The sequence below is a fragment of the Lepeophtheirus salmonis genome, chromosome 13 (assembly GCF_016086655.4).
Source record: "Lepeophtheirus salmonis chromosome 13, UVic_Lsal_1.4, whole genome shotgun sequence".
Lineage (NCBI taxonomy): Eukaryota > Metazoa > Arthropoda > Copepoda > Siphonostomatoida > Caligidae > Lepeophtheirus > Lepeophtheirus salmonis.
Genome location: NC_052143.2, coordinates 45603259 through 45630995, shown reverse-complemented (window position 1 = coordinate 45630995; position 27737 = coordinate 45603259). Strand labels below are relative to the sequence as shown.

Here is a 27737-nt window from a genome sequence, read left to right as displayed (position 1 = left end):
CTTATAAAATTTGTGCCACTTAACCACGGAGAAGAAAGAAGGTTTTTCTATCTAATTTATTTTTCTATATTATGAACTATTCTCTGGGCCTGTTGCTCCCTCTCTTCCGTTTCCTCAAAAAATATGGAACATCCATCTCAAAGAGTGCCGAAAAAACCAAGACTAATTAAACGGGGGAAAAAACTAAATGATGTAATAACGGGGACAACTGAACTCGAAAGTTGTCACTCCATCACTCAATGAACTGTCCTAAACTAGAATAAAGTAAACATTTTATAATCTAATTCTTATGTGAAACTGTCGTGCAATATACTTGTATGTCTGACTTGTTCTACATAATTTGTATACAGTGCAAATCTTCTTTATACGCCCTTTCATGTGAAGCAAGGGACATATTTAGATTCAACATAATCTTACAATAGCCATAATTTCTTTAATGTCGTCATAAAATCTTATGCAAGAAGCATTTTTTTGATTCAAGAAATTTATCAACACAAAGTATCTGCGTTACATAAAAATAAATATATGTAACACATATAAGGAAAAGAGAAAAGGAAAGAAAGTGAAATTTATTTTGAGTCTTTGAGAAACTACATGTACACCGCTCAAAACTCAATTATAAATTTATTAATAACAATATAAGATTATCACGTGTGAGTAACACACTTAATCATGAGTATAATTGTAGCCTTAAGGTATTATATGAAATATCTACCTAGAGCTTATGAATGTTTTTTTTTTTTTTTTTTTGTTTGGAGGCGGGCATTATGTGGAAATATTATTCACTTTGTTTTAGAAAACATATTTTTTGATGCCCTATTTTGTATCAAAGACATCCATTGATGATTTTTTTAGAAATTATATTTGTACTAATTTTTTTTAAAGTCTAACATTCTACGAACAAACTAAGCACCTTCTCGAATATACTATGAATCTAGAGGTATATTTCAATTAATTAGACAAATCTGCACTCATAACTTGTTATAAAACATCAACTCTTGTTTTGTTCAATCTAGAAGGATGTTCCATTAAGAGAATTAGGGCATTCCATAATGTGAGCATGATATAGAATTAGAGTCGTATTAATTTTGTTAAGATTTTGAACAAAATATAAACCCTTGTATGTTAAAAAGAATTTTGTTTGTTTTTATTAGTGAGCGTTCCTTTAGACGAAAGTACTCCTAATTTATTAATTATTTTCCAAAACTCTTTTTAATATTCTTTCATTTTTAAGGAGAGAACCCGTTATATGAATAATTGATATTATAGTATTGAGTAGTTACGTGGGAGTGGGATAAGGAAAAGCGGAAGATAACACTGAGAATTTATTCAAGTCTTATCTTCTACATTATTAAAGGAAAATTGTATTTTATCCAGTACCTAATTACTCCGGCAATGCTAAGCTGTGATGTTAACAAATACTCACCTTCAAGTAAAAAAGTAAAAAATCAATGTAAAAGTAATAAATTAAACACACATTTGTGTGTATGGATTATGAAGTGGGATAGGAAGAAATTGCTGTTGTTGTAAGGAAATTTTATAAATGTTGGTACATTAAAAAGCTCTTTAAAAACATAAAGTTTATTAGCTTCTTCGTTTCTGAGTAAGTCATTTAATTAGGATTTGTGTATTAAATTGGAGTTATTCATAGTGGAGTAACAGACACCAAGGATGTGAGGCTGTTTGACCCACTTGACGATTTCCACCTTGACAATGAAGAAATAGAGAGGGAGAAAAATGTTCTTGCAGGTTCCTTCTATAAGAATTGGTATTTTCCACAAACTTGATAGTTTTTGACGCCCACGTTTTGGCACAGCCATTATAGCTCACTATGGGATATATCAAAGTCAGAACTTGGCGTGTTATAGATAAATATAAATTCTTTGAACCCAGTTCTTATTATTTAAACCCATATTGAGTGACATTAATTAGATGGAATCATATATATTATCTAAAATAATGAAGAAATCTTGATATTAAGAAGGAAAAAATAGAAGTAAAGTCTGAAACTATACATTAGACCTGGGATTCTCAAAGAGCCACCCAAGGGCCAAGTCCGACCTGCGAAAATTATTTAATGAAAATAATAAAATTTAAGTAAAAAATGTCAAAATATGCGTGAGAGATCTGCAAATTTTATAAAAGATTTCAAAACTTCGATAATTGTGATGGTGTATTTAAACTGGTTATCCACACATTTTAAACCTGCCAAATAGTGTATGAAATGGTAAGGTTCATCAATTTGTAAAGAATGCAAATGTTACTGGACTGCAAATCTGATTGATGAATCTTGAAACAAATTATGGATTGAAAAATTTACTATTTAAATTTCTTTTTCCAAAAGGTTTACCTTTTTGTGAAGAGCTATGGAGTTTTGAATTTTTTTTAAAAGTATAATTATTTAGTGTTTTTTTCAAAAAAATTAAGTTTCTGTGAAAAGCTATGATTTTTTTAAACTTTTTTCCAAAAGTTTTAATTTTTTGATTTTTTTGAAAGAAAAATTCAGAAAAACAAAGCATGATATTGAACTCGTCGTTACCTTAATTGTATCATGCAACCTTTCAAATTAGAAAAAAACACAAAAGTTGTCAAATCAGTTGGTTGTAGTTATCCGATTCTTTCCAACTATGGAATTGTAATTTAATAACTGTTGCAAAGTGATTGATGCTTCACAAAAAATCTATGTTCAGAAAACGAGAACTCATCAGGTTACAAAAAATATACTGTATATTTTTGTGTTAGTGAGTTAATGTCGTTTTAAGAAGTCTTGATATTTAAATAATAATTTCAAAAGTAAATATTTTTGAATTATTTGAAACAAAATAATAATTAATTTGACGCTTAAATTATTTTTGTTGCACATATGCAAGATAGCTAAATTTATAATTCGACGAAAATGTTTCAAATTGCACATTTATATGGTAATAAATTCTTAATCCTTGACTTAGTCTAAAAAAGCTTCAATATGTTGCGTCGTTGAATTGAAACATTCACTGGAAAATCAATCACCTCATAATAGTATTTAAAATCACAAACGGGGTGTCATGGATAAAATCGAAGGTATAATGGACGTTAATACATTTATTTATCTATAGTAGTATCTTGATCATTCAATTCTCTTGATATTGAAGAAAGTCATGTTTTTTATTGAAATATCATAGTAGGTATCAGATTTTGTTGTAGGTCATGACATAAACAGTACGAAAAAAAGGGATAAATTCCGATGATAAATTGGTCATAACTTCCTTTATTGAAGCTAGAGACATGATTTTGATATCAAAATGTTTTTTTTTACCATTACCTATTAGATAAAACAGGTTTAAAAAGAAAATATGCATTTATATAACATACCTGCCTAATGACGGCACATGTAGATTTTGACATTTTCTCTGGTGGTACACATACTGTAAAAAATTCAAAACAACTGGTTTATAACAAAAGCACATTTTCATGACTCACCTTGTACGAGTACATTTTCTGATTTATATTCCATATCGCAATGGATTAACAACCTATTCATTAATTATTAAGAAAGACAGAAATCAATTAAAGATTATCTTCTTTCAAAACCCAAAATATAAATAAACATAGAAATCATTAGGCGGTGAAATGAAAAAAAAAAAAAGATACACAATCTTTATATATATATATAATCAAATTTGTGTATCCCTTATGGGTGCTCACACTTTTGGGCCTAATGGACTGTGCATTTGTATGGGTATCTCTTTTGAACCTGGTCAGGCTAAGACAAGGATGCTGATATTTAATGGTCATATAAGAGGGTCTTATTCTATGCCCAAAAGTCCAAAAATTGTTTTATGGAGCTCAATAAGACAAAATAAGTGGTTGAGCTATAAATCAAAAAGGGGCTGGCGTCTCAAGCAACAACTATAAAAATAACCACGTTCTATAAATTTATTCAAAATCAAAAAAGTTATGGCAAAAAAAAAAAAAAAAAAAAAAATCTGTTAAAATTGCACTTTTTTTTTCAGGTGGAAAAAAATGATCTTTTAATGGAATATAGGATTCGTAGACAGATTAAAACTTATAGAAATTTGTCTTGAAATTCATTTAGATATAAATTTAGCTCATAAAAATTGAGGGTTTAACTGAAATATCTGTCCTTTTCGGAATAATTATTCGATTTTTTTCATTTTTCATTTTTACCAAACGTCAATTTTCAATTTTTAATAAGGAATACCACAAAACGATACATTTTAGACATAGATTTTAAAAATTTAACTTTAAATTATGGTATATTCAATTTTGGAAGAATAGTTACATACATTTTACAATATTTGCAAAAAAAAAAAAAAAAAAAAGTTATGAAGGGTTATTTTTTCGACGACATTATTCTACATAACGTTTTTGTTTTTGCACGTACAAGAAAATCTTGGTAGGTTTGTGTTCCACTTTACAATACCAATAAATAGTACATACTATTATTTGTAAAATTAGTTTAAACAGTTTTTACAATTATCTTAGCAAATTTCGATTTGTCAATTTTTTGACAAAATAAATTATTTTATTCTCATCTAGACAAACTTTTCATATATATATGTTGTTATGTTATCTGAGGTTTATAACAAAAAAATATCATAATAATAATAATAGAGGCGCCATATTATAATGTTCACTTGCACCGAAGGGGTCTAAGCATTTACTTGAAGAAAAAATAACATTAATTATTGTCAATATGATTTTCTGCTCCTCCTTGGCCCGAATAACGCCGAGTAACCCATTGCTAGTACTCTATAAATTTACATAATGGAGTATTTTGCATTTAATTTATCAATTGATAAATAATTTTTGAAGAAAAAATTCAACAAAGAACACATTTATAAGTAGGGTTTATAAGTACAATAATTTTTTATGCCAAATTAACAAAATATCAAAAGACATGCCTTGCAGCATCATTATAACTTCTCACAGAGGAACTTTGTGAAATTATTCACACGTGATTGCTGAGTACCAAATGAAAACCTTCAGCTCTACCTAGAAAAATTATGCCAAGTCATGATGCAGTAAGTTATATTCTTTAAGAGAAATTGATGAAGAATGTAATGTTAGACTGCTTCTAAATGTAGTAACAAAGTAATTTTGAAGGGTGGACGGCATTTTCTGTATTTGGATCAGTATAAAGCTAATTAATAGGGGGGGGGGGACTCAAAAATTTTAGTGACAGTTAATTATGACTTTATTCCAGTGTAGAAATGTCGAAGCAACAACTTAAAGGGCAACAAGTGCGTAATTTCTTCCAAGCCGGCATCAGTGGCAAGAAGGTTGCTGAGGCAAGACTGCCTAAAGAATCAAGAAGTCCACTCAAACCCCATTTAAGAACCAAAACTGGTACAGCAACAATATGGCTGATGTCTGACCTACTGGGCCGTGCAGAATTATTTACCGATCTTTGTTCAGAACATATCGCGGACAATAATGACATTTGAATGACTTGAGAAACAATTTATTCATACATTTTTAGATTATTAAAATAGTGTGTGATCAAATTTAATCAATGTACCATTTGACTCAATGACACTGGTCAGGCGACGTCTGAAGCTGCCACAGACTTGCTGGATGTAATCGACGTCCATGGAGGCCCAGGCCTTGTTGACAGCAGCCTTTAAGGAATTTATGTTCTTTTGTCGTTTTTTGCAGGCCTTGGTCTCCACGTGCGCCTAGATAAGGAAGTCTAGTGGGTTCAGATCTGGGCTCTGAAGGGGCCAGTAGTCCTTGGCCAAAAGTTCATGTTGGCCTTAAGCCACTCCTGAGCTTTTCTGGAAGCGTGGGCGGGTGCTCCATCTTGTTGAAAACCCCAAGGAGAGTTGCCGACTATGGATTTGATCCACGGAAGGACCTTGGACGCCAGAAACTTCACATAATCCTCCGCTGTTAATCTGAGCCAGTGGGGAACCATACCGGCTTCATGGCCTTCCCCTTGGATCTCCAAACATCTCAAAAGCTCACAACACGGTCATTTTGCCTGTTGAAAACAGGATCGACCGTAAAAGTTTTCTCATCTGAAAAAACGATGATGCGTCCAGATGAGCTCTTGATATCATTCAAGATTTTCTTGGCACACTCAAGTTTAACTTCTCGCTGACGTTCAGTTAGCAGAGGGCGTTCAGTATGCCTCAGAGACTTTCCTCCAGCCCTTTTCAATGCCCTTGAAACAGTTGATCTCGACGTTCCCATCGTTCTGGCCATGTCGGCAATGGACCTGTTGGGAGTCATCTTGAACACTGCCTTTACTTGCCTTGTTGAGACAGTGGGCTTCCTGCCAGCCCCAGGGGAATGCTTGAGATCACCCCCAGCCTCCAAGCGCATGGAAACATTGTAAACTGTCTTCAACGAGGCCCTAACCTGTTCCTCAATGTTGTTATGAGGCACTCCCGCTCGGAGGAGGGCTGCAATTTCGATCCTCTTTGTTTCCTGATTGGACATGGTCTCACGTGTGGAAGTTGTTACACTCTCACAGGAAGGATTTTTGTTTATTTTAACAGTAAATATACGAAACAATCCGATTGGTTGCCACAAAACCTCTTAAAAAGTATATTTACATCAATGGTAAATAATTTTGCACGGCCCGGTATATCCATGTGACCCTTCTCCAGTCCTTACCTCAATCCCCTGAACTTTACAGTTTTGAGTTTTTTGGAGAAGAATGTCTCCTGTACCTCTCAACCAAATTTGGATTAGCTCCAAACTGCTATCATGGTAGCTTGGTACACTGCGAACATGTCCTTCATCGTCAAGAGCTGACCATCTCTTCGCCGGAGTGTCAAATATTTGGATACAAAATCTATGCAGAACCTAAATATGTGCAAGTATTCCTTCTGCGTTTCAATTTTACAATTCATCTTATTTAATAAGTTTGCAAGCATCTAACTCTAATAAAAAAGTGAAAAAAACAAAAAAAAACACAATAATTAATATAATCCTTGAAATTGGAAAAATTACTTTGTTAAAAAAAAGAATGGATTCGTAAAAATTCATTTTGTTATCACTAAATGAAATCGTGTGAATTTCCTTTCTTAATCAAACAGAATCACGACTGGAGTCCTTTTTTTCATAATACCGACTTCAAAGAAGGTTGTCATGAATCTATTCCGTTATTTTTTATCGAATAATCTACATTAAAAGTAGAGCAAATGATCAGTTGAATGTATTGTTCACTTTCGTACCTTATAAATGTTGTACATAATATTTTGATTTAGACTTTTGCCCTTTTTGTATCAACATTCAATTAATTTACATAAAGAAAGTATTGATTCTTTTTTTCTTCAATGAATTGAAGAAAACTGATTTATAGTTTACTGCAAGGAGTACTGTAATTATAAGGATAAAGTGCATTGATAAGTTCCATGCTTGGAATAACGGGAAATGCACCTTAATTTAAAGATACAATCACTAATTCAATTTCACTTCTAAAGGTAGATATGTATTAGTGTTGAGATCATAATACCTATAGAACTACTGCCCAGTTCGATTTGAATCTAGTCCTACATTTTTTCCCCCCAAAAAGAAGAACATTAAATATTGGATAACGTTATGAGTAGGGTTTTGTTTTTCATCTTCATCAAAGTAAAAAAAATAGTTCAATATTTTGAACTTTAGTTTTATTTTTATAAACTGAAGGCAAAATAATCCTTCAAAAATTGTGTTTTTTTTTGAACATTTTTATTATTTAATTAATGGCCTGCTCTTTGCATTATGAAGGAATTTATTTTCCTTAACATATATGGTCTACGGGATAAGTTTGTAGCTCCTCTGTTTTTATTCGGGAGCCCCTCAAATGCCGCTAATGCTCTAAAAAAGACACGCGACTTGGAGTTTGCTATCTCAAGCTGTAAAAGTAGAATAGCTGGGATGTTAACTGAAGGCAAATGGCGAAATGCAAAAGGAAGAAATGAGGGCTATTTTTATTGGGACCAATGCATTATTCACCATCAAACTCTCTGATCTGGATAGTCTATCGTGAAAATATGCGGGGAATCTTATTTGCTACTACCCTTCAAGTTCAAATAACAATAAGAAGTTTCTTCGTCGCCTGATACGCATCCATAGACAGGTTAAGACGTTCTATAGTTGTCTTTATTTTTTTGTTGAAAAATATCACCTCTATCGTGTTGAATAAGCTTTGATCTGTACAAAAATTCTGCTTTTTTTAAATGCTTCAATTGGATGCCAAAGATTAGGATGCAAAGATGTAATTGCAGATTTAGTTATTACATTATGAAACCCCTCCACCCCATTGTTCGTCCTGGGCTCACCATACTTTGTTCGATCAAACACATTCCATAATTTGATGGGGTATCTTGGTGCATCTCTTCGCATATTGTTTCCTTCTTCTTTTTAATTTTCCAATGTACGTCAATTCGAAATATGTAATAAATTCAATGGGGACTGCTTCATCTTCAATTAGTTCTTTAATCATATCAATCACATTATTTGGTGGTAGAAATGCGAGTAAATAAAATTGTCTCAATTTTAAACTGAAGTCACTTTCTTTGTGATAACGCTGTTTATAGGAAAGATCGACAATTTTTTTGTATAAATTTCGAGAGAAATGAAAAAAACAAGCATTCAATTTACAATTAGGTCTGAAGTGCATTGATAGGGGCCATTTGAAAATCCGCTAAAAGAGAGTCAGGAGATTCTGAAATCATTTCCTTTAATTTTTGATAAAACTTAAAGTATATCTCTTCGATTTTACTTAGTAGGAGTGCAAATATACTTGGGATAGAAGTGTTTTGAACGATTGCGTGAATTGTAACAACTTGACCGTAGATGTCTGGTGCAATTTTAAAAGTCCCATTTATTGCCTATTTTTTATGGATTGCAAGGTCTTCCAATCCTGGATTTGTACAAAATATAATAATCCGATTTTGGTCATTTCCCCAGAATCGTATAGTAGAATATTTTCTCCATTCTCTTGCAATGCCGTAAACTGGAATGGAATATCCTGTCCGAGAGAGGAGCAGATGGGAAATTGTGAGTCTCTTGTTTCTAGCTTCTAACACATCTGGATATATTTTTAGGTAGCTCTCCAATGGTTCCCCGAGTAAGATTTGACATGCTATTGGAGACAAGATAGCGTGTTGATGGATGAGGGTAGATTTTAGAATTGTCTTTCAGATCCCTTTTGAATGCAATAGTCTTCAATTCATCATTTGTCGCCTCATGACAGTGTTCATCAATTAATTTATGATTTGTGACATTTTCTAAGTCTGAATTAGTATTAGTAGAACTCTAGCCTTGCAATGCTTTCACTTTCTTCGAGAGCATTCCCATTTACAATTTTCCTCCATTCGAATTTTCGCCATTCTTGTGATAAATGTATTGAAATTCATCCACAAGCAACAAACTGTTTCTTTCACTTTTAATTAACTTTGCCATTTTGTAGAAATAAGTAATTCTGATAGTAGAGAAACCAAAAGAAAACTGAATATAATTTGAATGATATATGGCAAATATAAAGAAGATTTATAACAGAGTACTCTATAAATTAATGCGTCAATCGTAAAACAAAGAAAAACTTACTTTGATAGTACATAGATAAATGCGCAGGTCGTCAAACAAAGAAAAATTCAGTGCTCGGATCGCACTTAAAAGTACATTGAAGATATTATTTATGTGAATGTTACAAACAATTATGCTTCGAAATTTATTATCACTCAAGTTCTCGGATTTTGTAAGGGACCCATGAGAGTCAGGGAGGCTGTAAAAGGACAGGTACTGAGGTAATGTCAGAGCCATCTTATTGATTGTACTAAATATAGAATGCACTCCACGAAAAGGCAATTGCATAATGATTATATTGCATATGGCATGAAGGAGGCTTAAATAAAATGTCAACAATATGTGCGTACTGAAGTAATACTACAGAAGTATACATTGAACTAAGACAGTCAATAAGATTTTTTTTTTAAATAACAAATGTGAGACATGCACCTTATTGAATCTGCCAGTGACACTTGGCTTTTAATACTACCAAAACTTCCACGCCCAGTCCGAGGTCTTGAAACTATTTTTTGGTATTAGAGGGGTTCTTTGGATGTATATGATGCATTGGCGGTGGTTTTTAAGGATCCAGGGATACCTTCAAGTATCCCACGAAGCCCGAGGGCTCGGAACATCATATTTGTTGATATTAGAGGGGTTCCTTGGATGTATATGATACTTTGGCATTGGTTTTAACTATCCCACACTACCCCCGGGACCCCGACCAGCCCAAGGGCTTTGAACTAGTTTGTGGTGTTAGAAGGGTTCCTTGGATGTATTGGTCCAATCCGAGGGTGGAGAGTATTCAACCATATTTTAAAAGACCCTAAGCTATGTATCCCCCCCCCCCTTACCAATCCTCTCGATCCATTTATACGAAGATTGGATTGAGTTACAAAAAATGCAATGAAATTGAATTGCAATATTATTACTCACACTTAAAGGTACTCCCTTGGGGGATGGAACAAACAAATATGTTTAGATATTTGTCATAAATAATTTCTCTATGGCAATCTTCCTCTGGCCAATTTCCCGAGGGCAGTTTTCCGCGCACGATAATTAATTAATGATGATAGCTTAATCATCTAACTTTATTTGGCCTTATAACCATGTTTAACAGAATATATATAACTGTTGATTATTACATTTTATTATTTATTTGATATATTTCCGTCGTTTTTAATATATGTATATCATTACACTAACCCAGAGGTTCCCGAACTGTCCGCCGCACAGCTTTTCAGGTCCACTCAAGTATCTATTGTGTACAGTGTAGTGTATCAACATAAATTCCTTTTCATGATGTGTGGCAATCAGACTGACGATGTGAATGTGGTTTCATTCTACATAGAGGCGAGATTCTAGAGTTGTTTTGAAAATACTGTCAATTTCTATCATGCGATGGAGTATTGAGGAACGTGTGTAAATAAATATTTCCAAAAAATATTTAATAAAATAAAATTAATTATAATTTAGTTCCTGAGTTTTTAAGGTGCGATTTATTAAAATCAGTTAATTGCTTCTATTTATAATATACAAAAAACTATTTTTTCAATTCATTTCCCTAAGTTGCTAAATTGTTTGAGTGTAACTCAATGGATAAGTATATTAGAGAGCTAACATTTATGCCATCCAATTTGGTGTCATACAAAACTTCTACATTGATGCAATTTGTTCAAATCGGATAGTTTAAAGCGGATTTATCCACATTTTTAAGACATTTGCAAAATCTTCAACCACTAATTATCTAATCAACTATCCATTCACAACTATAAAAATATATATATAATTTATTGATCATTTTTTTGTATATCCATTCCTTTAAAACCTCTTGATGAAAAGTAATTTAAAGAGTAACAAAAAAATGAAAAAACTAACCAAGTATTTAATTTTCGATTTCGGTGTATGGAAATGCGGGGGGTCAAATGTCTGATATGGTTTTTAAAATTATATAAAACAAAACTTTAGTTTTGTACCATCATTATGGATCAAAAATAAACATTTATGATTGATAAAACTAGTTTTATTGCCTTATGAAAAAAGGAAATTATGTTGATGCCCCCAATACATATATGTACAGGGTGACCCATACATCTTAGCACAACTTCAACAGCCAAGAAAGTACTCAAATATTTATTTTTCGAAAAATATTTTTACACCACTGCAATCAACGTAAAATATCCTTCGAAATGAGTGCCAGTTCATTCCACATGCCCACCATTTCGGCAACTACAACACTCAGATTCTTCAGAACTGCTTTCCACGCTATACCGGATGGTCTCCTCCGATAAGTTGTCCAATACAGACACTATGGCGGCTTTCAAATAGTCAACACTGAGGTAAAAGGTCACAATAACCTTCCTCTCCAGAATGGACTATATGGAGAAGTGTATTACGTTGATAGCAGGGCAAGAAGGAAGTCATCCTCTAAAAGTGCTCGAACGTGGTTTGGCATCAATCTAGCACAATCTTAGCAGTATTTGCTTCGTCCTGCTGGAAGCAGTGAGACCCTTCCCAGCGCTGTTCCTGGATCCAGAGAAGTATTTGGGACTGCATCATGTGTAGATAGATACATTGATTAACCTCAACGCACTCGGGAATGAAGAAGATCAAGGGTGTCTTCATTCTGCAGGAGGTGACTTCCATTTAGACCACTTTGAACACGCTGCACTCTTTCAGAGAGTTCCGACCCAGCACTCAGTCGTTGTAGCTGTTGTAAACCAACTACAGGGTGAAGATATTCTCGTCAGTCCAAATAATTGAAACGTGAGTTTTCATGAATTTCCGAAGCACCTCTGCTCGTATCAACCACTTGGCCATTGTAGCCTTGCTGAGAAACTACCGCTTTTGTAGACGATACAACTACATTCTCAGGTCTTCCCTGGCCACCTATACTTGATTTTCGAGACACATCATCTTCTTGAGCCATCTTTTTCATGGAGTGTTTCTTTTTGCAGTTCATATTCGACCTCGTTGCCTCAATCAACCTGGGAGTCCTCATAGATCTTGGGCAACCACACCTGAGCTTGTCAAGGACACTTCCTGTCCATTGTACTACTTGATCGTGTAGTGAATCGATGACTTGGACAAATTGAGGTCTTTCAGGGCCTTGGTAATGGCCCTACAGCTCTTCTCTTCCAAATGATGTGAAAAGATGGTGCGCTTATAGGCTCAAAAACAGATTTTAGAAAGAGTTAGTTTGACAACAAACAATTATGGAAATAGCATAAATTATGAGCAATAAACAGAGTTAAAAACAGGAGAAATATTAAGCTGACTTATATAATATAATATAATAGTCTTATTTTATATATAGTGTGCCATCAACTATTTGTAGTAATGGTTCAAACGGTATACAGTTTGAGAACCACTGCACTAACTTGATACCAATGTATTCTTCTTCAGGCAAATCTATTTTGAAATGTACCTGTTTTCACATTTTCTTTTTTTTTATAATTACATATATTATATATTTGAAAATAGGAACACTTGATGGATGTGATGAGTAATTGATATTCAACCATTCAGCATTTCTAATAATAATGTATACACACTCTACAATATATTATGTAATATAATAATTTTACAAACTTACACTAAGCTTCTGAGTGATTATGTTCATGCTGGGGTTTGTCTACGGGGATCTCATTTCTCATAATTTTTTGGGGTGGTCACTCCTGCAGGAAATATTTTTATTCCCAGAAAATCCCGCATTTAATTATTTAGGAACTAATCATAGTTGACGATATTGCCCAGGTTAATTAAGCGTCGTCTATAAGACAAATTTTACTTTGATATTAATTAGAATTTAACTCCCGCAGAAACTGTCAGTGTTTTACGGTCTATTTTTTATGAGCACACTTACATGTAAATACACAATACATATGACGTGTTCTGTGGTCAAGAATAAAAGAATAGTAATAAGAGTTTGAGAGTAAAAAATTGAATATGATATTATGACTGATGAGTGAGTCTGTTTGTAGAGGGATCAGTTACAAAAACAAAGAGAATTAATTTATTTTTACATACCAGCATTTATATCATATTCAAATCTTATTGTATACTCAAATTGCAAATGAATTATGATATACATCAGAGAATAATAACAAAAACAAACAGAAACAGCTGTTTTTGTATAAATCCACATGCCTGCAATATTTCATTAATACATTGATATTTTTCAGGTGGAAAATATGTATATGATATACGCTTGTTAAATTTCATTAATGCAACATTATTATTTCATGATCAAAATATGTTTATGATATAAATCAGGGAGCACTATCTATAGTGTGATAATACATACAGGGAACGGGGATCAAATTGTCGCCTACTTTAAACCTTGATAACTTGAAGACGACATTATCAAATAAAAAACCGGTTACCAAATAGGAAAGCTATTGTTGTCAACTGACGATACGTAGTTCAGTTAGCATCATGCTGTCATCATATGAGGAGATAAAGAGCTATAAGTGGAACGAGGAGCTTTCGATGTCCGCCGTGGTCATGGCATTGGTTAATAATGGAGGTGAAATCTCCAATTCAACGATTGCTTCAACCTTAGGAGTGAATTTACGGACTATTCAGCGTATCCGTAAGAAGCAAGAGGACACCTGGGATGTTGATGCCACCATAAAGAGGGCACCCAAGGAGGAGGGCGCCGACAGGAAGGTCAGGGACACTGACTTTGTCGACAAGGTGAAGAAGATGGTTGAGGATGATCCTACCAGGTTCATGAAGGCCGGAGACAGAACCTGGGTGTGGCAACAGGACTCAGCAGCCTGCCATGTGTCCAAAATCTCCATGCAGTTGTTAACCGAGAACTGTTATGACGTCGTAACCAAGGATTTGTGGCCTCCTAACTCTCCCGACCTTAATCCTTTGGACTATTTTGTCTGGGGCAATGTCGAGAGACATACCAACAGACATCCCCATAGTACCAAGGCCAGCCTGATGGACTCCATCAAGGAGGTATTCGGCAACATGGACAATGAGATGGTCAGAAGAGCCTGCGGCCGGTTCAGAGGTCGTATTGAGGCCTTTATTGATGCCAACGGTGATTATATCGAATGAATGGCTACTATATACCTATATGCTCGTCATAGTTTTAATTTTCAATAAAAAAGTTAAAAAATGTATATTTGGTGTTGTTTTTTGTAGAAAAATATTTTGGCAACAATTTGATCCCCGCCTCCTTTTATATATATATATATATAGTGCTCCATGTGACTGGTTTTCATACAATCATACAGATAAACTTTGTTTTATTAATATGGCTGTCAGCTCCATTTAATTATTATATTTACTGCATACCAAGTTGACTTTTAGGCCGGCCACAGACTGGGTAGTGAATCTCGAAATTACACTATCTCTCAGCTATATTAGAAATTTTTTGTTTCACCACTTACTTTTTATGTTCTTTGGTAGGTCGGGTTACTAAATTCAATAAGACAGGATGCGCAGGATTTAAAAACAAGCAAACCTCTGCATTATAAGTTATAATCTTAGGGATAAAAAAAGTTAACAAAGAAGGTATGCAAAAGACTGTTCCAATACCTTCAACTATTAGCCTTGGTATGCTAGAAGGATTGTATTTTGCCGAAATAGCCATCAATATATATGTGGATTTCTTTTCTTCAGATTTTAACATTATTTGATTCAACACAATACCTGCATTCAACTCATCAATATCAGAATATTTATTCTCTTTAAACCTTATTAAACTAAGTACCCAGATAAAAATCCTCGTTACCAGTATATATTTCACTATTTAAGTTTATATGATAAAAAGAAGAAAATAAGAATTGATAATATATGGCTAAGACTAGCCTAAAATGTATTATTTTTTCTGAAAGTAAAAAAAATAAAATAATAAATTTCACAGAAACTCGCTTCAAGAAAATTTACTGGGAAATGAGACACACATTACATGGCTTAATATGAACTTAGATAACGTTGGATACCACATAGAAAATATATATGAACAAGGGATATTAAAAACGAAAACATTATTTTTGAGGTTTTTTTCCCCCGTAAATGTTTATCTCCTTTGCAATCAAAACCGTGCTTACATGACAATCAAGTGCATCTTTGACATAAAACTTACGGAATGGGCGAACCAAAATTGGACATATTGGCTGTTACATTATAAGGACCATTAATACTTTTCACATTTTCAGACGTCTTTGTTTCCTTTTCCGCCTTTATCGATGAAAAACCTTAAAATATGGCGTATTTGTTCTTTGGTGGTGTCATCTTTAAAACGAGCTCAAACAATACTGAGTTAAACAATCACAAAACTTTTGGAAAAGTTTTTTTTATATACAAAGTCTTATATTTATAACGCCATCTGACGTAAACTGATTTCACTTATACAATGCAAGATACACATTACTAAACAATCTTTTGGAATTAATGGACTTCTTTTTACAACACCTATTATTTGACTGCCCTGTTTTTGGCTTGATATTTTTCTAGCCCTGCAAAATAACTTTTTCTCTTTGAAACTGCCAAAAGACTGACTTTGGCAAAGTTTATGGCCTCTCAAGCCATTTTAAATTCGAAAAAGGATATTTTTGGGTCAAAATTAGCCATTTTGACCCAATGTAATGAAATGAGTCGAAAATTGTACTTTTTATATTTTTTGGTAATCGGTTAATCATTTTAAATATTGTATACCTTGTTTTTAATCATTTAAAGGGCCTAATATTTGCTCCATATTTATCAAACATAACGTACTCGTATCAAAAGTAAACCCTGGCTGAAGTTATTCTTATAACTTCTTCTCTATATTTTATTGTCAAAATAGATAACGTTGAATTGAATTAAATTGGATATCTATTGAATTCATACTTTAATATATGTTATTTTCGTATATATATTGTGTACTACAAAAAGATAAATGCGTTTTTGACCTTTTGTGGGATTTTACCAATGATCTTGACCTTGGATTTTTGCATTATGAAGCAACTTATTAAACTTGGATAATGACACCAATTTGAGCTCTGTACCTCAATGTGATCCAAAGTTATTTTCAATTATGTATTTTTATTGCTTTGTCCTACATTGACCCTGACAGACATAATCATAAATATTTCATAATATTAATGTCCTACATATCATTTTATTCGATACTGTTTTATGATATTGATTAGTAATATTTTATTCAAAGGGTAGCTATAGGTTTGTATTTCTATATAAAAGCCAAAATTTCTACCGTAGAACATGTCTAAAAATGGCCCATTTCGTTACAAAAATACAATTTTTGTAACTGTAAAGGACACTATCACACCAAATATAACCAAAAAGGACTCAAATTTTGCAAGAAGTCAGTTGTTATTGACTTAAGCACAGAAAACTGTACATGTAAGAATGAGTGGTTGTGCTATTCAAGAATGAATAAATTCTTGTATCCAAGGTTTGCTTTTGAATAATACCTACCAGGTATATCTTCGAAATAAAATGTAAAAATTATTCCCAAAGATATAATATTTTCTTTTTTACATCATTCTATATAAATATGTTATTTTAAAATCCAATGTGAATTTGGGCATGTCAAATTTCACATCCATATTTTGCCTGTATACTTTTGACAATACTAGTTGTGTAAATAATATATACTTTAAAGCCACAGGGCTCCCAAAATTTCTTTTTGTGAGTCAAAGCACGATGTAGAGAAATTCTTAGAACACAATTGGAATTCAAACATATCTAGCTCAAAAAATGTCGATTGGTTATTTTTCATAATGCATAATAGGTGTAAGAACATATGTAGGTGTATAATTAAGCAGTAGCTCCGGTAATGTACATTCCTCTGCATAGATTGCATACAAAAAATGCAACATATTTGATAAATATGTAAAAACAACATTTTAAAGATTAGACAGGGAAAAACTATTGGTGCTGCCGTTCATTTTTGTTCATTCTTTAATAAATGTTTGTGGAGTTACCAAAAAATAAAATGAATATACAGTGTGCGTAAAAAAATTGATTCACCTCAGTGAGAGCTCTATCAAACCATAATTACATGCAATCGAGGTTGAACTATTAGTAAGAAATTGTTTCAAAATTTATCAGCTTTCATACGCTCTTTTTTTTGGTTGTAATACGTTAACAAACCACGGTAATATAACTAAAAAAGGAATAGATTGCAGATCTTATCCACGCCCATCACACTGTCGAAGAGGCAGATGACTTTGTGAATTGCTCCGTTGAGCTTTTTGGTAAGGTCAGGAGGCTCCTTAACATTGTCAAGAGCCTTTCCAGGAAGTGGAGGATACAACAAGATTGTCAGTTCAGAATTCTTGACTTCAAGGGGATCTGGGTGGGCCAAGGATGAAAGAGGTTGTAAAGCCGTAGTTGAACCCCAACTACTGCGAAGGGGATTCTTGTTGACAACAAGACTCAGCATCAAGCCATAAGACTGTTACAATTTGAGCTGATTCCATGAAAAACCTTAACAATTTTTACCCTCCAAACTTGGAGACCAAGGCCTGCAAAGTCCCGCACCACAATGTTGACTCCCAGAAGACCTCCGATGACAAAGAGTGGAGTTATATGTCCAATGACTACGACATCAAGGTGTGCAAGACTTTCAGGCCAAGACTGGAGGCCATGGTAGCTATGGAAGGAGAACATTTTGAAAAATAATTGCTATTACTATAAAGTATAATTTTAAAAAAGATACTTTTGATACTATGTGCAAGTTTTTCTTGATGAAGTTGATTTAAATTGCATACTCTAGATATTAAAGTATAACTACAGGATGTCCACGATAAATTGGAACTATCTTAAAATTCAACCTGCTTGATAAAAATGGAATTTGGAGTGTATTTGTTAATATGAAAAAGTTAGACATAATATTAAACAATAAATGTACTCAACATGTCATCCCTCAGAAGCCACCATCTTCTCCATCCTACCCCTAAAGGATTTGTATGCCCTGATGACTTCCGCAGAATGGACAGCATTCCACTCCCTCGTAATGGAACCCTTCAGGGCCGCAATGCTCTTGTGGCTGACCTTGCACACCTCCCTCTCCAACTTCCCCTACCAGTAGTAATCACACGGATTGAGGTCGAGTGAGTTGGAGGGCTAGGTGTTGCGATCCCAGAAAGTGATGTCGTGGGAGTTGAAGAGGTTAGTGGTCCTCATGGCGATGTGTTCGGGCGCTGAGTCTTGTTGCAATATGAACTCCCTCCTAGCGGCCGTATCCTTCATCCAGGGGATGACGAACTCCTCCATGACTTCGCAGTGCCTTATCGCGTTAACCCTTTCCTTGGGATTGAAGAAGAAAGGAGGCATCACCTCACCAGTGCTGCAGGAGGCCGGGAACTTTGTGGTGAAGACCGCAGGGACATCTTTTCTCTTCTTGGCAAGCCACCTGTCATTCTGGACGTTGTAGCTTCTATCGACAGTCCAGTTCTTCTCGTCGGAGAAGAAGATGATTCTTCCTCCATGGCTCTTCAGGTCATTGAGGAGACGCTTACCGTTGGTGAGCCTGGTGGCCTTCATGGATGCCGTGAGGATGTTTTGTATGGCCATTCGGTATGAACTGTACCCGAGGGCCTCATTCACAGCCTTGGAGACCAGCTGCTTGCTCACTCCACGGTTCTTGGCCAACCTGGACAAGGAAGTCCCCGGCGAAGCCTTCAAGGAAGCAGGGAGTGCGGATTCGGTCACTTCTCATGTTGTGGGCCTTGTGGCAGACCTTTCCCTTAACCTCGCAGGCATTGAAGACCCGATACCCCGTGGTCTTGGGGTAGTTAAAAAGCTTGTAGATAGCAGAGGGCTTGTGTCCCGCGCGAGCCAATTCGAGGATGGCGTCTCTCCTTGCTTGTTCCATGATGACTTTTGTTTGTTGTCAAAACAATTGTGGTGGAAGTTATAGTGTATTGTTCATGCAACCTTTGATATTAGTATGATTTAACCCCGAATATCCACATTATGGATCTGGATGAAGTTTAAAGTAGCTCTAATTTATCGTGGACATCCTGTAAAACACTTTCCCTACATTTGTGCAAATACAAAATGTAGAAGGTTTTTCTCTTTATGTCAGTTATTCATTTTCTCTCCCCCCTTCACAAATCATAACAAGGGTCTTACTTCAGTTGTATCATTTGTCTCGCTCCAGTTTTCTCCTCCCCCTCTCCGAAATGCCTACTCCTAATTATCAATACATTCACTATAAAAAAGATAGTTTTGGACTAATATCTCAAAAAGTTACACGACAGTTTGGAATATCTTTATATTTCTTCGTTTGAATTTTAAGATTCCCCAATAAAATCTTTCATTGATGTAGGTACTAATGTTGGGATTGGGTCTTGAAATTCTAAACAGGTCTGAGACTCTTAAAACATTAAATAATTCGGTATAGAGATCGGTCGAGATCCGTTAAGAAAAATCATTCTAGACCAAACAGAAAAAAAATAATAATAATAAGGCTTGGACTAAGTCATGACACTATAATTTTTAATTTGGATACAAGTAAGGAATGGGTTGTGCCTTTGTAATACCAATTGCAAGTGTGAGTAACTGAACACTTTCAATTTTAAACTTCAACATGACATAATTTATTAATAAAAAATAGAATTTAAACAAAATTAATACTATAAATAGATGCATGTCATAGCTCTCATCATTAATGTAGCCATCCTTCGCGACAACGATAGCTTCCAGACTGTAAAGGCCTAGTACCCACTAAAGTGCGCCCCAGTGCTGACTGACAGTAGCTATGAGGGTCTCGGTGCTTGGATGACGGACACTGCAGGCCTCCCCCTAGACATGTACCCAAAAGGAGTTATCGAGGGGGTTAGTGTTAGAGCTGCAGGGGGACCAAAGGTTTCTCTAACGTTTTAGACTTGCTGGCAGCGTAGACGGTGGTCCTGGAGAGTTATTTTTTCTTCTTCTCTTTCGTTACTAATTACTTATACTTTAATATATCAAAAGATGAAATAATTTCAATCACTCAACTTTAATTAATATTTGAATTAGTAAGGGTTCACATTTCTATGGACCACCCGGTAAATATTCCAATGTATATTGGAATGTATGTATCTATCTACCTGCTGTTTCATCTCCCCCCCTCTCTCTCTCTCTTCCCCCATGAACATAAAGTAAGTATTGCAAAATATATTTCGAAGATATTTAAAGAGCATGTTTTTATTTTTGGAACAATCAAAAAAATTTCTCTTTCAAATTCTATTTGGAAAACTTTTTCTAAAAATAACATTTGATTTCAGGCTTTTTCCATTAATGAGTTTTGAGGAGAAAAATATCTTTTATATGTATAATATTTGCAAAAAAATAAATAAAAAAGAAAATTGTGCAAATCATTAAACAATATGAAATACCAGGAGGTATATCATTGACTAATTAGATCAAATGTGCATTTTTTTATTTATTTTCAACGTTAAAATATATTACCTAACTTAATTTACATTCTTATCCTTATTTGAAGTTTTTTAACATTTGAATATACGTATGTATATTTTTAAACAATGTCTACGGTTGATTTCTAATATTCTTGTTCTTGAAGTACATATTATATATTTGTATTTGTATTTTAAATTTAAATTTTGTTTGTGAAAAAAAGTTTATGGGAAATATTACGAAAATGTATTTAAAGTGAAAAAATCTTACAATGCATTTTAACTTTGAATTTTATTACAGTTTTCCTACCTTCTTTCTTCCATTTTAAAACTATTTTGCTTTATTCAGATTCATAGTGAGTTTCTATAAAGATCTAATCGTTCAGTGCAACGCAACTTTTCTTTTTATGATTTAGAGAAAAATCTGTTAAGAATAGGGATATTCTCCCGAAATACCGAATTCTTATGGCGTTTTACCATCTAGAAAATTCTGAATCAATTACTTTTTCCCTTGGAAATCCCGATATATTAAAAAAGAATTATTTTCATGTATTTATAATAATAAGAACTCACATTTAACAGGGGAAAAAAATCGTTATTGTTGATGCTTTATAGGGAAATTCTTGTTTAGAGTGAGAGTAAGACTTAATAGTTTGGGGTCTTAGTACTCAATGTTCAAAATGGCCTTGTTTGGGGTAGAAGAACAGGTGATTTTTGTAATCTGGCTCAGACAATGAGTTCCTAAATTGATTTTTATAAATCAAAATATAGGGATCTTGGATTTTTTTAATGTTTCAGGGTAGTACTTTAATTTTTTGACGACCAAGCTAACTTCTTCAAACCCTCACCAATATTACCTTTCAATTTGTTTTTAATAACATACCTAAGCTTTGATAAATGATCATCGATTGGAACCTAACATTATCCCAGAGAGTTGTGAAACAAGATTAAAGACAGAAGGGGACGATTTCCCAGGGGTCCAGGAATAAAAGTAATTATTAGATACGTAGAAAAAGAAACATTGGGAAGAGGGATAATTATATTAAAATAACTGCATTTACTTTTTCTAGTCTCTATTATTGGGTCACTGTAGGTGTCCTGGTCTATCTGAACAATAGTCTAAGACCTCCCTAGTGGAGGTCCATATCTAATAATTGATACTCATATATGCAAAATTACCTCCGAATTCATTTCATGTGCCCCTTCTGAGATAAGGATTGGTCAAATTCTTAAAGGCAGCTAATAGTTAACAATTTTTTCGGTACAATTTATCCTTAAAATTTTTGATACATGGATTCAATCCAGGTTTTTATATATTATATAGATGAATTGAGAAAAATTGTTGAATTTTATTTTTATGTGGGGGTGGAGGAGGATATTTTAGAATTGATTCAGTTAACGAATCTTTTGAACAAATCATTATTGAACGGATTCAAGTGATTGAGTTCCCTAAAAGAATCACAATTCCCAGGATTAGGGGTTACTTTATTGGTGGCTTAATGTTTTTATGGCGTAGTGGCGCATAATTAAGTACAAATTCTATTGTTGTATTACCAATTTAGTATAGTATCGTTTTAAATCTGTCAGTTATCCCGGTACCATTAAATTACTGGTATACATTCATAATGGCAATGCGTTAGTTAAGAGCTCTAAAAAAAATAAAGAAGCATAAGTAAGTATAATTTTTTAAGAATTGAGAGGAGACCTCAATTGTTAAATCACTTTCCTTCTCAAATAAAAGATGTTGACATCATAAATGAGAATTAAGGTTATTTATGTATGTTTGTATTGTTTTTCAAGATAATAAATAGCTTTAAACTGATATTTTAAGTGCTTGACGACCCAGTTTAGGAGGGATCGTTAACACGTTGACTATGTTTTGTTAGCCTTTATTTATAAGTAAATTAATTATAGTTATTTTTTATCCATCTATTTTTTTTGATGGATTATGAGTAATATTATATTAACTTAACGGTTAGAAAGTGATAGTCAAAACGGTTTTCTTTTTCTGTGTAGAGGTCTCATAATATTTTTTTTTTTTTTAATAAATCATAATAATTATCATCAATTATTTATTCAAGAACTCGTCTGATTTGATGGCAGTCATTAGACTATGAAGTCTTCGAAAACATGTAATTATGTTTGATATATTAGATATGATTTCAATAGGAGAAAAAGGTAGCATTCAAGTCAAGCCAAAAGGTAAGTAATAGTTTTTAAACCAAATTAAATATGGTATATGTATGTACATCATATATCTATAGATACAAATACAAGTTAAGACAGCCAATGATTTTTGAAAGATCGAGGGCATTAAATTATTATGTATAATTAATTAATTGAAGGACTACTTAACCTTGATATTGATCCTGTGTTGAGGTATTGGTGGCTTGGTTATCCCTGTATTTTAGAAAATTTGCCACTTCTTTACAGTTTTTTTTTTTTTTTTTTTTTTTTTTAACATAAAATATTTGATCGGGCTTATTATAGAATAAGGTTAGTGGCTAGAGGCCAAGAGTGTTGCTTTTCAAGCTTGTTGAGGAGGATTTTGCAACGGGTTACACGCTCAAAGGCTTCAACCCCTGATAAGGAGTTCTCTTGTAGGCATGAAGATTTAAGTCTTGTTTCACTAAGCGCGATATAATATAGTGTGGCTGCCGTCAAATTCACGAGTAAGACCATTCACGGTCAGTCTGCCTTCCTGGCTTCATTGGTGTATTTAACTGCCTCAACCAATACTTTTTGCCTCATTGGCCTTAATTTGGACCTAATTAAAGCTTTTGGTGGGCCTCTCGTGGTCACCCGATACAAAGTATAGCGGTTACAACACATCACTTAAGAGATCTTTGATGGTGATTCTCCACGCTCGAATAGCTCAAGAATTGCATCTCTGCGTTCCTCCATTTTTTTGGTTATGATTCTCTTATTTTTCGGTTTGCTTTGCTTATTTTTTATTTACAGTTTTTTTAAAGAATTTTTTCCAATAAGGTATTTTTGTTAAACATAAAAATATAAGAAATTGGACAAAGGTGTATTAAAGAAGTGTTGTATTTTAAACGTTAGAGGCTGTAAGACTACTTTTCCTCTTTAAATCGTTAATAGAATGACGGATCTGAAACATTGCAAAAAATATCATAGCACATTCAAAAATAATCTTTTTTAACCAATAAGCAGGTCACTCTAATAACAAGTATAAATCCAGAATAGTTTTTATATGTTTTTTCGTATTTTGAAGTAAAAAAATCTCGCCAAATTATACGCCCTTAAGAATAAGAATTCTCTGTTAACTTTTCTCCCTCTTTCGCTCATGAAAACGAAAAGATAATTACGTAGATTGAAAATATGAAGGGCAGGGGCGCCCGCAGGATTATATATATAAAAATATTTTTTTTTTTTTTTTTTTTTGGGGGGTCTTGTTTTTGTATTCTTTTTTGTAAAAATCCAAAAAAATTTAATTTTTATATAAAAATTTTAAAAATTATTTTTTTTGGAAAAAGTTACACGTATTTAAATTTCAAAAATACCACAGCTATTCACAAAAATTAAAAAATTTGAAAAAAAATTAAAAAATCTACAAATATTTACAAAAATTTCATTTTTTATAAAAAAAAGATTCAAAATTCCACAGATGATCTCAAAAAATTTCAAAAATGGATAGGTATTCACAAAAATTACATTTTTTGGAACTTTTTTTCAAAAATCGACTGGTACTCATAAAAAATTTCTAATACTACATTTTTTCGTCCAAGTCAAAAGTTCCTTAATTCGGGGAGGGTTGCAGCCCACCAGCTAAGCCCCTACTGACGCCTCTGAATATTAATTATTCCTTTTTTTTTAATACATCATTTCTTGAGGGATATCATCGTATCATGTTTTTCTCTCTTATAAATACATACATTTGTACATAAATATTATACCTACATAATGAAGAAAAAAGATGCTAAACGAAGCATCAAATTGACATGGCATTTTTCATTTTTTAACGCATAGAAAATAATTGTACTAAGTATTTTTTTTTTTATAAGTATAGTTAATCATCTCCTTCCTCCATTTTTTATTTTAAGAATAAAAAACAATAACAACGCGCACTCCCAGTGGTCTTTTTCCCTTCTTAACGAAATATGGCTATTATCTATGTATATATATATAAGAAGAAGAAGAAATACTTTATTTTTTTTAACAAAAATGAAGTATTTTAAGTAATAGTAGTTTCAAGTTTGATCTAGTGCGAGCATGTGATGCCTTTAGAGTAGTTTCAATGAGTTCAAGAAAGGTGTGTACTACAATAATGTAACTAAAGAAAGATTTTTTTGAAGGTGTAGTGTAATTAAGAGATTTGTGTTGTCTTTTGATATTAATTAAGATATCAAAGGATTTATAAAAATGTGATTAGTTGAAAAAATGTAAGAATACATTCTTACAGAATTACTGATTATGGCTTTGGTGAGTTCATGGTTAAGAATGGAGTATTATTCAAAGTTATAAATATATAATTCCTTTTTGAACTCGGACATGTTTTCTTTTTACTCCCTCTCCAAAGATATTTTAATATATTTATGGGACAAATAGCACATGTTGAAAATGGTCGTAAAATGAAATTGTAATTTAAAATATCGAAATGATATTTTTTAAATACGGAACAAGATCCGAAATATATTTTCTAAAAAACACCCGAATCAAAATTTAATTCATACTTTATTCTTAATATTCAGTCCCAAATGTCCATTAAACGACATTATAAAACGAAACAGATTTGGCAGAGAGACCTCATTTTTTGAATACATTTATGGTCATCATAATAATATTGGCATTTGATTTAGTATTATTGCCATCTATTTATTTTTGGGGGAAATGAATTGACTTAAAAGAAAGGGAAGGATTCATAGACAATGTCTAACAACAGATGAACCATTTTATTAAGTTCAAAACTCAAAGGTCAGGTCGTTATGTGAAGAAAAAAAAATGTTCTTCACATAAATTGAGTTCTTTTCTTCCTTCATCAAACCACTTTTTAATTCTACTTCTATGTACCAAAGCAAATTATTTAAATCTACTCACGACATTTTTTCCCTCACAATGTGCTCTTTTGTTACGGATATTCTAAAAAATAGAATAAAGTAAATACTTTTTTCACAGATTCTCATACGGAAATTGAGCATGAGCAAAGCTCAAACCTTCTCTACACTCTGTCTATTTGGACTATGGCTAACCCTAAGCATGTCTCTCCCTCAGCTTCAAAGAACATCCTTCTTCTCATCCTCATCTACTTCCTCCATAAAATCAATGGACGATCGAATTCAACTCCTTCGTAGTAAATGTCGCAAATACTCGGATCCTTTTCGTCCAGAAAAAGCTGTGTTATTTGAGCATCGATCTCTGGGAGTGGAAGTGGTTCATTTCCCTACTCCAAAGGTCCCCATGAGTGTTTGCATTCCACATAAAACGGGATCCAAGTCATGGGGCATCTTTTCTAGGCAGATGAAGGCTGAACATGAAGTTGAATCCTTTATCAAATACTCATCCCTTAATTGGAAGGATAAATCTGCTTTGGCTTATAAGATTGTCGTAGTTCGACATCCTTTGGAGCGTTTGGTCTCTGTTTATAGAATGATTTTTGAGGATTGGTGCAATCCAGAGGGTATTCCCTATCAACGTTGGAAAATTTGCTCAAACGAAATATTTAACAAGGGATTCCGTTCCAAATTATTGTCAGCTGCAACTTCCAGCTCTAATTCCTCTTCCTCTCTTTCTTTTCTCAATTATATGTACGACTCATATCGCTACACAAATGATCTTTACATGTTCAGAATCTGGGAAGAAATACATCCCCACTCGGAAATTGTATCCAGAGAGCAACTGAAGTTTACATTCAAAGAATTTATACGTTTCCTCATCGAAGGCTCAGAGGATCCATTCATTTCAGGGCATAAAGGAGTTTCCTATCACTGGGCACCCATTTGGAAAGAATGTTCGCTTTGTTCACCCCTCACAACACCCGACTTTGTCCTTCATTTAGAGACTCTATCTCAAGATTTGAGACTATTGGAAAGGATCGGAAAGGCTCCTCGAAGTTCCTTCACAACATCCTTTCCACATGCGCATGATCAGAATGGAAGTCAAAAACTAGTTGCCAAATATTATTCAATGATCACAAAAGACAATGTGCGAGGCTTAGTGGAAAAATATAAATTAGATCATGAGCTTTTTGGATACGATCCTGAGCCATACATCAAGATGGCTCAATAAAGTATCTATCTCTATCTATGTACAACAAATAAATAATAGTTTAAATTATTTATTTATTATTATGTTTCCAAATTCATTCTGATTGTTTTATCTATTCTAATTAAAAAAATTATATTCAGCTTATATATTTTTCTATTCATTTAGAATGATCCAACAAAAAAAAAAGAGAAAAAGGTACTTTTAGATTTTCTAAAAAAAAAAAATGACTTTGAAAAATATCTACAGCGAAAACATATCTAAAAATGCACAATACCTTGATATCGACAACAAAAAATAATCATGGTCCTCATTGTTCTTGCGTTAAAAAAAACTACGTGCTTCAAATCTAAAGTCAACTGTATTCAGACTGGTGGTATTCTTCAAATACATATTTTCAAAGTATAGTATTAAATATTTCAGTATTAGGTTATTTCGCATTTTACAAATGTTAAGAAAAGTTTGACAGCTAGTCAAACTTCTTTTTTTTATAGTCATTTTCTCTTTCAGAAAAATGACTTTGCTATTTTAAAAGCCTTCTATTAAGTTTCTAATAAAAACTCTTCATGGCGAAAAAACATACTGTAAAATGTTGGTTGTGACTTGTAAATAATATTAGGGCAGGCTCAGCACTTACAAATC

The 27737-nt window shown here is 33.2% G+C and overlaps 1 protein-coding gene and 1 long non-coding RNA gene across 3 annotated transcripts in view; one reads left to right on the top strand and one right to left on the bottom strand.

The window, feature by feature from the left end:
• Positions 1-731: 731 nt before the first annotated feature.
• Positions 732-27737, bottom strand: part of LOC121127621 (uncharacterized) — a 48594-nt gene continuing 21588 nt past the window's right edge. Inside the window, exons 2-4 of the long non-coding RNA XR_011783089.1 lie at positions 3460-3512; positions 3352-3404; positions 732-3301 (exon numbers count right to left, since the gene is read on the bottom strand). This is a non-coding gene — a long non-coding RNA (uncharacterized lncRNA). The remainder of the gene's footprint in view (positions 3302-3351; positions 3405-3459; positions 3513-27737) is intronic.
• LOC121127620 (uncharacterized) lies at positions 25029-27242 on the top strand. 2 transcript variants are annotated; one of them, XM_040723041.2, is made up of 2 exons: positions 25029-25146; positions 26010-27242. In XM_040723041.2, exons 1-2 carry the CDS (start codon positions 25132-25134, stop codon positions 27117-27119), a joined length of 1125 nt encoding a protein of 374 aa, XP_040578975.1. In that variant the 5' UTR covers positions 25029-25131; the 3' UTR covers positions 27120-27242. The 2 variants fall into 2 exon arrangements, with proteins under 2 accessions (XP_040578975.1, XP_040578976.1); XM_040723042.2 differs by having other exon boundaries at positions 25078-25316.